The following is a 15,689-nucleotide window of genomic DNA, read 5'->3' as shown; positions in this document are numbered from 1 at the left end:
GGATAAAAAAAAGAAGTCGCGGGTGAAAAAAGAAAAGTCGTGGTGGATAAAAAAAAAGAAGTTGCGGGTAAAAAAAAAAAGTCGATGTCCCTTTCAGGCCACCGTAATTTCTACTCCCCCCTGGATGGGATGCGAGTCCATCGCAGGGTTACCCCCAGCATTAAATTTGCCGGTACCCATTTGCACACCTGGGTGGGGAGAGGCACTGTGAGAGCAAAACTAAACAACACAAATTCCCCGACCAGGGTTTAAACCCAGACCACTCGATCCGGAGTCGAGTGCACTAATCATGAGGCCACCGTGTCTCCACAAAGTCGAAATTGGACACCTGTTAGTGGACACCCACGTGATAGCGCACCAATTACGTGACAAATAGGCGCGAGAACCAATCACGATCAAGAATTTTGTCATAGATATGATGATGATGATGATGATAACAATAACTAATGATAAAAGTAATGATTAAAAACACCACCATCTGTTCAAAGTTCTTTATTAAAACGTATCAATTAAATATTGTTTCCACAAAAAAAAATTTCGTCAAAGTATTAAAACACCAGAAGCTTTCCCTAAAGATTAAATCAGATTTTCTTCTTATTGGAGACAATCAGTAAACAATTCAATTGTACAAGCAGTGCAACACCAAAAAAACAAGTTAACATATATTAACAATAAATCTACTATTACTTAACCCTGCAAGGCTAAGATTCTCTTTTCCTCAATGACTTGTTAGCAAACAGGGACAACTAGATTGCTGAATCACAATGCACCTATAGTATTAATTACAGTGAGACTACGTCAGCCAAGGTCACGCAAAAAATTGAAATAACAACCTTAAATGTTAGCAATAAATTTTCCAACAACTTATTGACCTAAGCAGGCTGCAAACTACAGATTGAAACAAATTGTGCCCATTTTTAATTGTTTCAACACTGAAAAACAGATTGGTCAATTTTCAACAAAATTGATTGGATGGAGTTGTGACACTGCAAGTTATTTGATCAACTCAATAACTTAATGAGCATTTTTCATTTGATCAAACAACAGTTGCACTGATTTCTGTAATGACTCAAAATTAAAATGCCTGAGAGTTGTGAAATAATTATAGCTAGTAATAACCGTTAGCAAGCCACGCTTTTACAAACCTAGGGCAAGTAAAATATTTATTTCTTTTTAAGACGTTTGACCAGAAATCACAAAACAATAAACAGAAATGTCATACTAACAGTAATCAAACTGTTAGTTTAAATCCACATTTTCAAAAATGTTCTTTTTACAACTTTACACATTATTGTCTTGTTACTAAATTATGTACAAAATAATGTATCCAGTACACCTTGTTTATTTTTACAAAAAAATTCAACGACCTAACAATTAATATTATCCAGAGCAGTTACCTTAATTATTTTATCAATTTTGTATAGAGACTGTGAAACTCCAAGAGTTTGACCCAAAAGAAGTTTCGCTGCAACGTTAAAATTTTCAACTCTCTTTATGGCATGAAGTCGATTCAAACAAGTGCTTACAGCAAAATACCATCTAAAGATTCCTAAATGCTATTTAGGCAAAGATTCTCAGTGAAAAATCAGTTAAACGTCATAAGAAACAGTCCAAGAAAAAGAAAATGTGCTGTTTGCTAGTTTTTTAATATTGACATTGTTAGTGAACCCCACATACATGAACCCAATCAAACCATTGTCTCTTATCTCCTTGACCATAGTTAATAGAGGAAAATGGCTATGAAACCTGGCAAAGTTCTTTGTTGTATGTTTTTGTTGGCTATTTTAAGGACTGACCCTGAACAAAACCTGACAAAACGTGGTAATGTGAGCTCATAATCCTAACCAATAGAAGCACTGCGATAACGTAATTCATGCATAGTCTATGAGCATAAGACAAAAGATGTGCAGGGTCAAGGACCTTCCAACATAAATCTTAGCCAGGTTGTTTGCTTCTTTGATGTTTACCAGCCTTCCCAACCATTTCCCTCTATTACTATGCCTTGACTAATCAATGGCAATTGAGGCTCTACAGTCAAAGTACAAACACCTTAACTGAAACTGACTTAAGCTCACAAAAACACTTCAATAAGACAAAATATCCTGAGGGACTGAGATATTATTTCAGTTTCAGCTAACTAATTTAATGATCAAATCTGATTTTTTTTTTTAATAGTAACAATAATGTTATATTTTGTATGAACTGTGAATAATTCTGCCACAAATTCACTGAAATGGATGCAAGGGATTTTAGTACATGTGCTATGTCATATATAATTTTTGTATCTTTAGTGGCCTGTATGTGTTGTGAGGCTTGGAATGAGAAAATACCTGTAGCACCAGCCATAGTGATGTGCAAAATTGGTTAAAAAACTTAATTTAAATTTCAGTGCACATCACTGAAAATTGGTAACTTTGGTAATAATATTTGCAGGCTAAACCAATCGCAAACAAGCAACAGATGGGGGTGGGGGCACATTTGAATGAATGAACCATGTGCAAAACACTATCGTTTCTGCTTTTTAACCCACACAGTGATAGCAATTCATATCTGATTAGCAAAGAGTTCAGACAATGCAAAACTGAGGCAAACCACAAAACAGTTTCAAGCATGCTTAATACGAGCGACCTAACTGAGGCATATAGTGATTATACACTTACCAAGCTAAACATGTCTGCGATGAGCGACAAAGAGGCAAAAATGTTATCTTGTATGTGTTTCATTGAATGGCTAACAACTGACCCTTGCACTGTTGAATTGTCAAAAACTTTACCCTGAGTTCATAAATAACAAAACCTGTTGAATATTGTGTGCATGGTATGTATAAGAATAACCGACATGTGGAGACTAGAAGAGGTACACCAGACCACAAGGAGATTTCCACGTCTAATGCACATCAGAATGTGGGATTGTGTTCCATGGAATGATAGCATCTACGGGATGTTATGAGCTATACATCTCCGTTATTCTCAAGTGCTAAATCCTCTCCCATCTCTGACACTACAGCTATAAGGACTGTTATGTCATCTGGTTTCCCGCCAGTTATGTTTATACCCTCACATCTAGCTTGCTTAGCAAATGGTGATACATAATGTGGATCAAATGAATGGGCTCTTGCTAAATTTGCTAGTGAATCAGTAATGTGTTGGATACTTTCTGTGCTGTGATCCTGAAAAAAACAATAGACAAAACAAATCACTGCCATTACAAATTCTGTAGATTAGTAACAATGAAGGTGAGTGCAGGTTAAATGTTTAAACTGCCATCCACACGAGACTAATCCAAGTTTATGTTGCAAAAAATAATTTAATATGTCATCAATGCGCCATTTCCAAGTTCCCTTGTGCCTCTGTTTCAAAACAAGTCTACAGTAAGTGCTAAACCATTACTATGAAAATAACTTTGATTTGCATGAAAATGAAGCTGTAGGCGCAACACATCTTCATATGAATAGTTTCGCACTTAGACTCATTTTGACACAGAGGCAAAAGGGAACTCGAAAATCACCTATTCTAAGTATGGATGACGACTTTCAGCCCAAATATCAAAAGTGTTACTGTTTTGCCTGAGAGCAGGTCCAACTTTTATCAAGCTACAAAACTGGTAGATATGTTGAGTTAATTTTTAGGGAAAGGTTGATTAAGTTGTTCCACTGAGAAGGTATTTAATTCCATACATGTATTTAAGTGATGCGCATTTTGTGGTTAGGGAAAAAATTGATGATTTTCAAGTGTGGATGTTTTTACCAATGTTAAAATTTGGAAGAGACTAGATGTTTTTGTAGTTTTTGAAAGAGCAAAAGAAATTTTGTTAGCCTAGTGTACATTGTTTTTGTTCTGAGGGGAAAAGTATTGATTGCAAAAAACATATTGCAAACACACCTCCAATTGTGACAGCTCCTTAAGTATTTGTTCAGTGGAAACATTATCGAACAGGCCATCAGTGGCCAAGACAATTAAATCTCCCAGCTCCACACTGAAGGACGTACTTTCTGCTTCATCCAAACTGCAATAAAAAAAAAACACTACGTTAATGCTGATAGTTTCCTGAATAACAAAACCGTGAATTATTCACAATTACTCGCAAAACACAAGACGAGTACGAATCTTAACATTGGTGTCACAATAGTACTAGTTCAAATGTGCACTGTCATTAAAACGATTGGAAGGCAAAGAAGACTGTTTGGGCTCCACTCTCTGACACTCATCACACCTAGAGAATTTATCAGGCTACATATAGCCGCTCATCCACGGTGGAGCAGAGTTCTTTCAATGTGGCAGTGCAGCAGGCAAAAGAGCTTTCCGAGTCTCTGTTACTCCAAGATGTTCCACTTTTCAGGTGGAATAATAATAATGATAATAATAATAATAACAATAATAATAATAATAATAACAATAATAACAATAATAATAATAATAATAATAACAATAATAATAACAATAATAATGATAATGATATTAAATAATAATAATAATATTTATGCAGCTAATAATAATAAACAAATAAAACTATTTATGTAGCTAGCACCAAATCCACTAAGTGCCCATGGCACTTTACATTCAAGATTATTAAAAAGCTAAAAGAAAGAAGGTGAAGGGGAAAAAATAATAGGGATAAACTTAGTTAAAATTCTACTTTATTTAAACATATTTATCTTCTAAAATTAAAAGAGTTAAAAAGCAATAATGTTCAGTTCCAGAAAATATCCATACTCCCCACCACAGAAGGGATTGGAATTTCCTAGGGGATGGAGCGTTCTGTAAGACCAAAATGAAGCTCAATTGAAATTTCCAGAGGGGTGGGGGGACTTAGAAAAATTCCCTGCCATGGGGGAGATATGGATATTTTCTGGAACTACACAATACAAAATCATGATTAAAGCCACAAGCTAAGAACTCTGTGAAGTATTCCCTGACTCTCACTTGACACCAACCCTTCCCTGATCCATACATACCTATCCTCTATAACAGTTCCAGCTTGTCCTGGGGGTGGAATCGCCAGCTGATAAGGCGTGTTGAAATAGTGCTGCATTTCAGAGGACTGGTGCACCACTGAACCTTGTCGAATCACCAGAAACCCAGAATCACCAAGATTTGCTGAATGAAGCATCTGACTTTTCCTGTCTAGTACCACGATACATGCTGTGCTGCTACCTATTTTAAGTTACAAAGCAAAAATAAACAGATTGCAACTTTAGACAAACTTGTGGCTGGTTAGAACGGTTTTTTATTGAGTGTTGTAAACCCAAAGCCAATTGAAAGTAATCACTCTGACTAGCCAATCACAAAGGACACAGACAATCCAATGACCAGATCAAAACTCAAAGTAAATGCATACATGTACGGTACATGTAGCTAATAAATAGCGCAAGAAAAAGCGTGCGAGGGTCTTACTTCTGATTGGATGAAAAGGGACATGAGTTTTTTTAAGCCAATGGCATGGCATAGTGATGCAATTTAACCAATTACTTTTTGACACTCAAACAAAAACTGCTCTAACAGGGAAAAAAAAAATTCATAATCAGTGACAGCAAAATCATCTTGTGTAATGTTATACCACGTCATTGGTGGGTCATCTTCCTTTTCTCTTCGATAGTCTTTAAAAAAGGAAAATCTAACTGGATTGCTCCTCACAACAGCAATAATATTTAGCTATAATTTCTTTTTCTCAGATAGACCTCCAGTAGCTCTTGCACTTCCTCCATGTTTCCAAAGTCCTACGTTTATCTAAAACTTATAGTGCTACTATGACGAAAATCGCATCATTCAAATCTGAGCCATTTTACGACATAAACAAGTAGTCTCCACAAGAGTAAAAATACTGTTTACTGTTTTCAAATATCTCTTTTCATTCCAGAGATATTCAAGTTTTTAAAATATGCAAATTAGCCAAGTGAAGTGGTGACGCCATACACTCAACTGAATTTTGATCAAATATGATAAACAAGGATACCTCAATCAATTTGTAACAGAAATGTTTGATTTTTTACAGTAAGATTTTACTAGAGGTGCTTTGCAATATGAGCTTACTAATTTTTGTTACCATGGCAACATACTGGGTTCCAGACCTCCATGATATTAAAGGCTTAAGCTTTTCTGATCACTTCTAGCATTCTATATTGATATTTGCTAATGGTGCCTCATCTGCATGATCCAGCAAGCATATAAATACGTTAGGTTGAGTTCATGGCCTTGTTTCATGTTTTCCAAGCTTAAAATCACTAAAACATTGAAATCAGGCTTGAGGGGATGGAAAAGAGTGGGTTGCCATGAGAACAAAAATTGTTATAGCTGTAGGTGTGTTGCGTCTAGAGCTATTAGCCTACCAGGTTTCAAAGATTTCTGCTGCAAATTGATCAAGATAGTGTTATTTATATACTTGATGTAATATTTGGTTGAGTGTATGACACCATCAGTCATCTCATTTGCATATTTTACTCATTTTGTAAGCTTAAATATCTCTGCAACCAATGCAGATATTTGTAAACAGTAAATGGCGTCTTTAATCTTTCCTAGAATTCTATGTGATTAACCTAAAAAATCAAGGGGTAAAAATTTGATCATAGTAGCACTTTAAAGATTTAGCATGGCTGACATTGACCATAATGCTTGAGAAAGTCTACGAACACTGACCAAGGGGTTATCCCCAAAATGTCTGACAGCTACTGTTTAACTTACAGTATTTACATGTAAGCACTCTGAATATACATGTACATTTCACCATTTTTGTGATACTATAATTTATTACTCCACCAAAGCTGAAAGCAAGAACATCATGTTACTTTTAAAATGATCAGTTTTAAGAGGGCATGCAAAATAATAGGATTTGTGTTATTTTTTTACCCACCAAACAGTGGCTCCTTATGCTCTGTAAGCTCTTGAAATCCTGCCTTAATTACATTTATAGGAGATGGCGTCTCCAGCCCTCCTTCCAGTACAAATCTCTTACAACTTTCCATTAATGCAGTTGAGAAAAGTGAAGAGTCAATTCCATAACGCCGCCAACCACCAACTCCATCAGCAACACCTAACCAAAGAAAATCAATAATATTAAAGTCAGAAGCATATAACATTAGAGCAAGAAAAAACCATACAAGTAATTATAATACAACTAGATGTGTATGTCAAAGGAAGATTAGTTAATTTGAGCCATAACACTGAAGAGAATCCAACAAAATAATCTGGCAGAAAGGTAACTTCACAATCATGCCACCCTCTCCAACAACAAACCATTTTGTCTTCATCTACCATATCACGGCTCCCGTAAGGTTATTACTGTGCTAGTTTCAACCAAATATCCATTAATAAACTGATTAAGCTCTCAACTGAAGATGCATTACCAGTATACAAAAATCTATTTCAATCCACCATGTCTATTAGTTCTCAACACTCTCATTATAGCTTGCTTTTGTGACTTCATGTCCTTTAATGCCAGCTAATAAACTTGGAAAAAGACTAGGCTTTAAACAGGTGCTTAACTGAGCTTGCCACAGAACCAACTTTTGCTGCAATCCCATTAGAACAGAGCTTGAAATAGGCAACTGGTGGCTATCCATTGGATAAATCGCTATCCAATGGTAAAGAGTTGACAAAACAAACCAAACTATGCGCTAGATAGTGATTTATTCATTGGATAGCTTTATCTGCCTTTCAGACAACCTGAGCCTGATCTGTAAAACTCAAGATCTGTCAAAAACCGATTCATAGTCATAACTCCATTGTCTAGTTTATTCCACGTCAACAAGTCCAATAGCATTGTGTTCAGATGAGAAAGGAGACTGCATGGTTCACTTGTCTAATCACTCTGTTCTATTAAGGAATAGGGATGCTTATAAAAAAAATCAAATAAAAACAATTCTCAACTGGGAGCCTACTGGAAGGGCACACTACATTGTACATTGAATAGCTACAATAAGTTTAAAGGGTAATTTTCTAGTGCCGAAATGAGATTTGAAAAATTGTGTTGAAAAGAAGTTTTAGAAAGTACAATACATTACAATACAAATTTTATTGTCAACTCCCCATGGGGGCTTTTCAGAGTCAATGATAAAGATAATTAAAAAAATACTCAAAGATTATCGATAAACAGTCTGTCAAAAAGAACAAAAAACAAACAAATATGCAAAAACAATGATAATTAAGTTGTAAATTAAGACTACTAAGTACCACTGTCAGTCATTTCTATAAAAAGAAACAATTAAATCCAATAAAAAAAAAAGAAAGGCTTTCAAAAGAGACACCTCATGAAAGGACGTGTACAGAGCCTATGAATTAGACAAAAATAGACCATGCTAAGTCAACACAAAGAAGTGGCATGACTAGTTGAAGGTTTATAAAAGAGAAAGGCTATGGTATCAGAACAACAAAGTAAGTCAATTAAATGGAAACAGGTCCTGGTGTGGTTTGTTACCACAGAAAGGATGCATGGCAACACATGCCAAGTGGCATAATAATTATGTGAACTCATGTCAAACAAAGTTGAGTGTACCAATTAAAGATTAAATTGTCAACCTATCCACAGTCCAAAATTAAATTAACAATTATGAACATCACAGTCTTGTACAAGTTTGTTGGCAAAACATTGCATTTCACATTAACAGTTCAACTGTCAGGGTGAAGAACACTTGACTGAGCAACACTTAAAGCTTTTCTGGTGTTTTAGAAATGAAAATTCCCAGCAAGAATGTTAATTAAATTTCAAGAAATTGAATGGTCAAATAAAAACAGAGAGCACCTTTACGGATCTGCAATCAGAAATGTAAAATTTAATAATAACAGAAGTTTGTTCAATTCAGTAATTTGTTCTTTCCAAATGGGAGAAATTCAGAAAATTATCCACTCAATTTATACTGTTCTTTTAGTGTTCATTTATCACTGTAATGCAGGCTCAGTAAATCTGCGGGAGATCAGACTCACACGAGGAAATAAAACCACCGTTTGTTTTGTTCTACAAAACGAACCCAATTAAAACCACAACTAGCGGTTTCGTGAACTTGCCTCAAAATATCCCACACAAAAAAATTATACCCACAGAAATCTTCAATCTAATATCAGAATATCGACCTAAAGTTTTACGAACTCGAAGTGAAGGCCTTCAATTTTGACTTCTGAAGAGCCATTTCCCCATGTTTACAGAACGATCCGATGTTACATAAGCCTGGTCTAGTTTTACCATTTCCCTTGGACGCAATCGTGTAACTGAAATAATAAGATTTAAAACAGATCTCACCTAAGACATCAGAAGCGCTATTTCTGGCCATGAAGAAGGCATCCTCACCATAAACGAACTTGCTCTTCGCCGGCGTAAAATCTTTCGAAAAGCCGCAACTCGCCGTGATAAGCTGTAGTTTGGCGGAATTTTGCCGCTTCAGCAACGGCGCCACAAGTTGCCTCGCATGGGAAGCAATCAAACGGCCATACACAACTGCAGTTTGCATAGCCATTGCTTGTGTTAAGGGTCCGACTTTCACATTGTCACGGAGCGGAAATAACCAAATAACTATATACCACCTCTTCAATTTACCGACAGAGCTGAACTCTGAACCGACATGTTTTTTACCCACAATGCCGTTCGAGAATGCATTACGTCACTCTTTGTCCCGCAACCTCGATCCCAGGGTCTTTTCCCGAAGCCAGGGAAAAGACCCTGGGAACGAGGTTGCTGGTCCCAGAGCTCAGGCTCTCCACAAGGTACGATAAAATAAGGGTCCTTTCACAGGGAAGGTGGTTCTGGAAGATATGGATAGATTCTTAGACTAAGAGTTTCACTAATATTCATTAATCGTTTCCTTCTGAAAATTTCCTCAGTACACTCCAATCACCAACTTTTACTGCCCTTTACCCAAGCTATGGGGCTGGGGCTGGGGCTGGGGGGATACTCCCTATAATAGCCTATACAGGAAGGCCCTATTCCAAAGGGAGTACCATTTTCAAGCTTTGGGTGTATAAAAGGGAAGGGATTTCACAAGTTAAGGTGAGAACGGAAATCTGTCAATTAGGTATTTAAAAGGGCATTTAATTAAAATATTTCAAACAGACACACCTTAAGGCTGTATCATTTAATTCATTAAGTCAGGAGCCCTTGAAAGTGACAAGAAGACTTCCTTTTTTTGCAACTTATTCACAATACAGGCCAGTTACAGCAGCATGTGAAAAGGGTGCCTTTTTTCAATAAGACATGTTATTTTTTCTGTCAAAATGGTATACAAAAGGAAAAGGGTTGGACCTTGTGAGGGAGCCTCCCCATATAAAAACCAGAGAGCCTGTTCACTGGTTCATAATAACATTGATATAGGTTGATGCAACAGATCTAGACCTCAAACTTATTCAAATTTGTTTCATTAGTGTCTTCCCACCCCATGAGAAAGGGAAAGGTCCCGAACTTGTCTGGTCACATCCACTTTTAACCCTTCTTAAAGAACAGAATAATTAACATGCTCGACAAATAATTTACTGGGTTGCATATGAGAACATTGCTGTTAGGAATCTTTGCTTTCTTTTTATTTGAAGCTTTAAGGTAGGGTGAAGAGAAAGCCAGAGATCCAAATATCATTTATTAATATTAACAATATACCAAAGAAAGACTAATTTCAAAAAAATTAAATTTTATTACAAGGTAGCCTCAAAAAAGAAAGTAAAAGTAACAATGTCTGGAAAAGTGCAGCACTACATAAAACTCGTAAAATGAAATAATTTTTATAGCGTTCCTTAAACACAAACGTATAAAGCAACACTGAAATTGCCACCTAAGCAGGCTTTGAAATCTAAAAATTATTTAGCATTTCAAAATTAATTCTGATAAGCTAATAAATTCTTATAAGTCAAAGCAACCTAATCTATAAAACAGTACACCTGTATAAATGGTAATTTATTCAAGCATTGACATATAAATATCAAGCACTGTAGAAAACAAATTTAATTAAATAACTAATTACCAAGGCATTACTTAGTCTTTTATTGTTTTAATGTCTTATATCTACTGGGCATTTTTAACCTACCAGTAATGGTTATTTAGGGTTGTCAGTACCCTTTTACTCTTTCAGTCTTAAAACCTGGATGATTGCTAAGTTTAATGACTCCTGGAAGCACCACTAAATTTTCAACTTCTGTTTTCACAAGTGCAGAGATTGATTGCCAACAAAATTTCACAGAAATTGCATTTCTTCAAAACACCATCTGTTTTCTTGATTTATTTTCAAAATATATTAGGAGCTCACTTTACATTTTGTTTTCTTTTGTCAGGATTGTCTGGAAACATTCACAGGCTGATACAAGGGGGCTTGAGGTTGACCATCTCATGTTACAACATATCTTTCTTTAATGATATTTAAAGATATTGAATAAAGCTAGAAATGAAGAAGAGCACAATATAGTAAGACTATTAAGTATTTTAAGGGCCATAATTGTTAGGGCCATTAAAATACTGTATATTACCATCTTTTAAACACGAACACACAAACACATGCACGAGCACACAACACACACACACACCAAGACTACAATCAACTAAATTTAATACTGAGCAATACCACAAACTGGAACAGAAAGAGGGAGGTCATTCCAATAGTATTTACCAATAACAGCGGGGCAAAACTTCCTTATATTTATTCTTAAGTGGAAACAATTATTATTGTTGGGTAGATGCACTTCGGGTAGAATAATTATGTTGCTCAGATACGAGAGATATTGAAAAATTACAAGGCTTATTGTCACTGATATGTTCATACATCAATAAACATGTTTACAATTTAACAATATTGTGAAATTTAAGTAAACCTAAATTAACATAATGAGGAGTAATAGAAACTTGTAAAGGAACATTGACAGTTTATTATAATTCTAACTACTTTATTCTGTAATCGAATGAGTTGTTGCTTAGGGGTAGTTTATGCCCTCCAGCAATTTCTGTGGCCCCCTCTTTCTGAATTTGCTGGATCTGACCCTGCAGTTAAGTGAACAATGAAAGCCTGACCACATAGGATTCTACAAAATAATATGAGTAGCAGCTTTAACTAAGTATTCAATTCTTTCAATTATGCAAAGAGTGCATGAGTTTTTTGTTCATATCTTAACTGATACAAGTAAGATCGTGACAAATTTTGAATTTTATCACTCCCACCTTTTTCAGGAACTGGGCATTTAAGAAGATAAGAGTGGCCGTCTTTCTGAGTCCTCATTAACCAGTAACATCTCTCTCCCTTTCTTGAGTTTTCTGTTGTGGGCTATACGAATGATCAACAAGATGAAGGCAATGATAATCAGTAATGCTCCTAGCAAGACCAATCCAAGCTCAATTCCATGAACAATAGTGAACTTGGAAAGGACTTCACTCTTTAACTTATCAGCTGATGCTTTGTCAATTGTTGCTGTTTCATTGATGTAAAAGACAGGGACAAACATTTTCTTTACTTTACCAGTCTGGGGGATCAAATCAACATGTTCAATCTTTACATTGATTTGCAAACGCTTGCTGCTTTTTATTGATATTCCAGTGTGTGGTTCCACGTTGAGAACTGTTCCATGCTCCTCTTTATTTGGAGAGAGGCCATCAACTGCTTCAAGAAGTGACTTGGCCCCCAAGTAGAAATGTGGTGCTGAAATAAACAGAGGTATGGCCACAGGGGATGGTGGCTGGCACACCCCTATGTCTAATATACCAGAAGGGTAGCACTTTGATGTACAAAACCCCTTATTATCAGGGTTTATTGTCCCGTTCTGGAAGGCCTTTGCTGGGACACTGAACTGAAGGGCTTCTATACCTTGCACTTCAATCTTCGAGTCATGAGTTAAGTACAATGAACGACACAACTGATTAACAAATACATACAATGTGTCATCTGAGCTTGTTTCTGGTGCAAATTGAGATCCGTCAGTTCCATTTAACATGTTTGCGTAAGAGGTGTTCCATACTTTCAATTCTGTCTGCCCCTTCCAACTCAAAATGTGCACGAGCGAGTTGATATCGTTCTCGCCAGTAGACACGCTTGTTACGCCATCAAAACTGTTATTTTGCTGAAGGGCAATTATCGGGTTTATCTCAGGTAGTTTTTTCCGGAGAAATGGAGGAAGATCTTTTCTTAACTTATTGTATGCCTCAAATATTGGGTCAGGGTAGCCCCAAATCAAATCGTGCACTCTTCTTGGAGTGAACAGAGTTTCATGGAATCCATCGAAGACGGCAGAAACGAAATTTCGCTCAATAGAAGATGAATTTGCGACTGCTTCAGATAAAGTTACCAAAGGGATGTTGACAGTTGTTACCTTGTCAGTGAAAGGATCGCAAGAATCACAAGAAGTTTCTGCATCGAAAATAAAAGACATTTTCTCGTTGTAAGTCACTGTTTTTGAATTCCATGTTATGTTCTTCTTCGGCCGGTGCTCCCTGTAAGAATAAGGTCCTTTCTGAACAAGGTACGGCCGTTCACCTTGCATTGTTTCCATGGGATTGGCTATATCAAACATAAAGAATTGCAAGTAGATTGGCACGGCTGGGTCTTGCCACTGTTTCGAGGCTTCGGTGCCTGGTTTGAGAATTAACTTCTCATTAATCTTGTTCTGAATTACACGATCCATCACGAAGAATAGAGTAACTCCTACCACAACGAACAGAATTCCAACAATGAAAAGTACAGCAATTGTCTTGCCTCCAACAACACAAGTAGGCTTACCTCGACTGCTTGTGACTCCAGCCATGGTTGACTGTTGCGTAATCACTGGAATTCGACCACAAACGAAGAACGCAGTGGGAAAAAATACGTAGGAGACTGCAAACCTCGGTAGGAATTGATATTACCTGTATTTCAGGGTGCAGCGCAGAAGAAACTCATGACTCAGCTCAGCATACGGAAACTGAAAAGAGCTAATTCCACTGCGTTCAAGCTGGGGGAAAGTGCGAAGGTCACCTTGTATCACGTTTCTGTTAGGCTGTTAACAGGCGAACTTTGCTGTCCTTGCCATATACGGGAAGTAATTGAGAAACTTTTGCCGAGGCCCAAATAAAAGGTTAACTTGGGCGATTAAAAAAAAAAAAAATAGATCTGCAGAGTCACGATATTTTCACGCCCGGCGTTTTGAACTACCGCCGTAAATCGTCACGTCACGTGACAAAGTCAAACTTCCTAAATTTACGGAAGTAAAACTGTTGCCTCTAAAAGTTCGAACTGTAAAACGAGTAGACAGAACCAATCCCTTTGTTTAGGTAGTTCATAATGAACATGAGTAGTTAGGAATTAGTTGTTCCCTCCTTTATCGTGAGAGAGAGAGAGCCTTGGATCAAACTTTATGCCATGTACCTGATATTTTATTGTAATAGTTCCTAACGGACATGAAGTATGTAACCAGATTTTTCTCACTGAGAAAAATCCCCGGGAAAAATCGTATTATCAATGTCCACGTGGAGATATCGATGACGTCAAGTGTACAATGCCGGCTTTAATAACGTTGGGGTCTCCTCAAAATTAAAGCCGTCGGCATGCTTCGGAAATCATCCAAAAAATTCGGAAACGTTCGTAAGGCCTTCGAAAAACATTCAGAGGAGCTTTGGAAGTCTGTTCGAATGGGAAAAGTTGCTTGAAACTCGAAAAGTTACCAAAAAAAGTGTCCAGCAAATCGAGGAAAGCCCTACACAGGGCAAATACTAATTCAGAAATCTCAGAAATCAGAAATCTATATATTAGGGGATTTCAGTAGATTTGAGTACGAGATCAGATCGAGTACGAGTACGACTTTTTAATCTAGTTTGCAGGCTTCCGGTTCCTATTATCATATCACATACCATTTCATCCCATGAGCTACCCTCTCTGCCTAAAACCACCATGAAGAGCGAGGGCTAGGGCTCTGGAAACGTCACTGGTTTGAAATTCGAAAAATCTTGCACTCGTAGTCCAATCTAAAGGTCCTTAAATTTACGTTGCGGCCAGATTCATCAGCCCTTGGTTTATCCAGACTGAATTACATTCTATTACACTCCCTGAGGGTACTAAACAAAGTTATACACCGCCGAAGCCGAAACCCTTTCACGTTTAGATTCTAATTTAGACGAAAAAGGTAACCCTTTCATAAATGTACCTTCCACAGAAAATGACAAGCCTCTCACACACCTACAGTTGACATACCTCTTCCATCTTGTTCCATAGACTTGGATTGAGTATCCCCATGACCCGCAGCCTATAGCCTCCGAGTAAATATCCCATACTAGGCTAGGAACTTAAGCTTTCCTGTAATATTTTTTTAAAAAAGGTATACGTATATTCAATGTTTTTTGAAATGGCAGTTTTACCTTGTCTAGATGCTATATACGGCTTTCTCCCAGGCCTTCGCGATCAATTTATTTCGGTGACGTATTCCAGACGAACAGCCCGGGGGAGTTCCCGGGGGACGAGAATGGGCCCGGACAGGGGGGCCTGGAGGAGCCCGGAGTAGCGTAGACCAGAATGCGCATGCGTTGGGATCAGCAGTAGAATCGAGCAGAATGCTTGTTGTTGATGGGATTTCAATTCCTAATTTTTTACGTGCAGCAGGAAAGCGACGGGGCTCATTTACTCAATCGACCTTGCTATTCGGACAACTTCATTCATTTTCACAAAATAACTCAGTCGGAGAGGATGCTGATCATTGCAACTCGTAGGAATGGGAAACTGTATCTTTTAGCAAGTTTGCTGCAGTTTGGTACAGAAGAACAACTTCCTTAGA

At 37.1% G+C, this 15,689-nt stretch overlaps 2 protein-coding genes across 3 annotated transcripts; both read right to left on the bottom strand.

Moving 5' to 3' along the window:
* Positions 1-477: 477 nt before the first annotated feature.
* Positions 478-15,264, bottom strand: LOC110040760 (protein phosphatase PTC7 homolog). 2 transcript variants are annotated; one of them, XM_089279538.1, is made up of 5 exons: positions 15,113-15,264; positions 6,847-7,026; positions 4,955-5,153; positions 3,882-4,005; positions 478-3,169 (listed from the first exon to the last, which is right to left on the bottom strand). In XM_089279538.1, exons 1-5 carry the CDS (start codon positions 15,129-15,131, stop codon positions 2,951-2,953), a joined length of 741 nt encoding a protein of 246 aa, XP_089135664.1. In that variant the 5' UTR covers positions 15,132-15,264; the 3' UTR covers positions 478-2,950. The 2 variants fall into 2 exon arrangements, with proteins under 2 accessions (XP_089135664.1, XP_089135663.1); XM_089279537.1 differs by lacking the exon at positions 15,113-15,264 and adding an exon at positions 9,229-9,580.
* LOC110044774 (lysosome membrane protein 2-like) lies at positions 10,587-15,088 on the bottom strand. The gene has a single exon (XM_020750353.2). It carries the CDS (start codon positions 13,689-13,691, stop codon positions 12,138-12,140), a length of 1,554 nt encoding a protein of 517 aa, XP_020606012.2. The 5' UTR covers positions 13,692-15,088; the 3' UTR covers positions 10,587-12,137.
* Positions 15,265-15,689: the final 425 nt, after the last annotated feature.

Source organism: Orbicella faveolata, unplaced genomic scaffold, assembly GCF_042242905.1.
Source record: "Orbicella faveolata isolate gen_17 unplaced genomic scaffold, um_ofav_v1 contig_47, whole genome shotgun sequence".
In the NCBI taxonomy this organism is placed as follows: Eukaryota; Metazoa; Cnidaria; class Anthozoa; order Scleractinia; family Merulinidae; genus Orbicella; species Orbicella faveolata.
The sequence above is the reverse complement of the archived record's forward strand: the minus strand, read 5'-3'. Positions and strand labels throughout refer to the sequence as shown.

Excerpts from the sequence above, each read along its gene's own strand:
- LOC110040760 (XM_089279537.1), bottom strand. The coding sequence starts at position 9,442 with ATGGCTATGCAAACTGCAGTTGTGTATGGCCGTTTGATTGCTTCCCAT. Across the intron at positions 5,154-6,846 it reads GCATAAGGAGCCACTGTTTG|GTAGCAGCACAGCATGTATC; the intron begins GTGGGTAAAAAA and ends AACTTAAAATAG. Across the intron at positions 3,170-3,881 it reads AGGAGCTGTCACAATTGGAG|GATCACAGCACAGAAAGTAT; the intron begins GTGTGTTTGCAA and ends TGTTTTTTTCAG.
- LOC110044774 (XM_020750353.2), bottom strand. The coding sequence starts at position 13,691 with ATGGCTGGAGTCACAAGCAGTCGAGGTAAGCCTACTTGTGTTGTTGGA.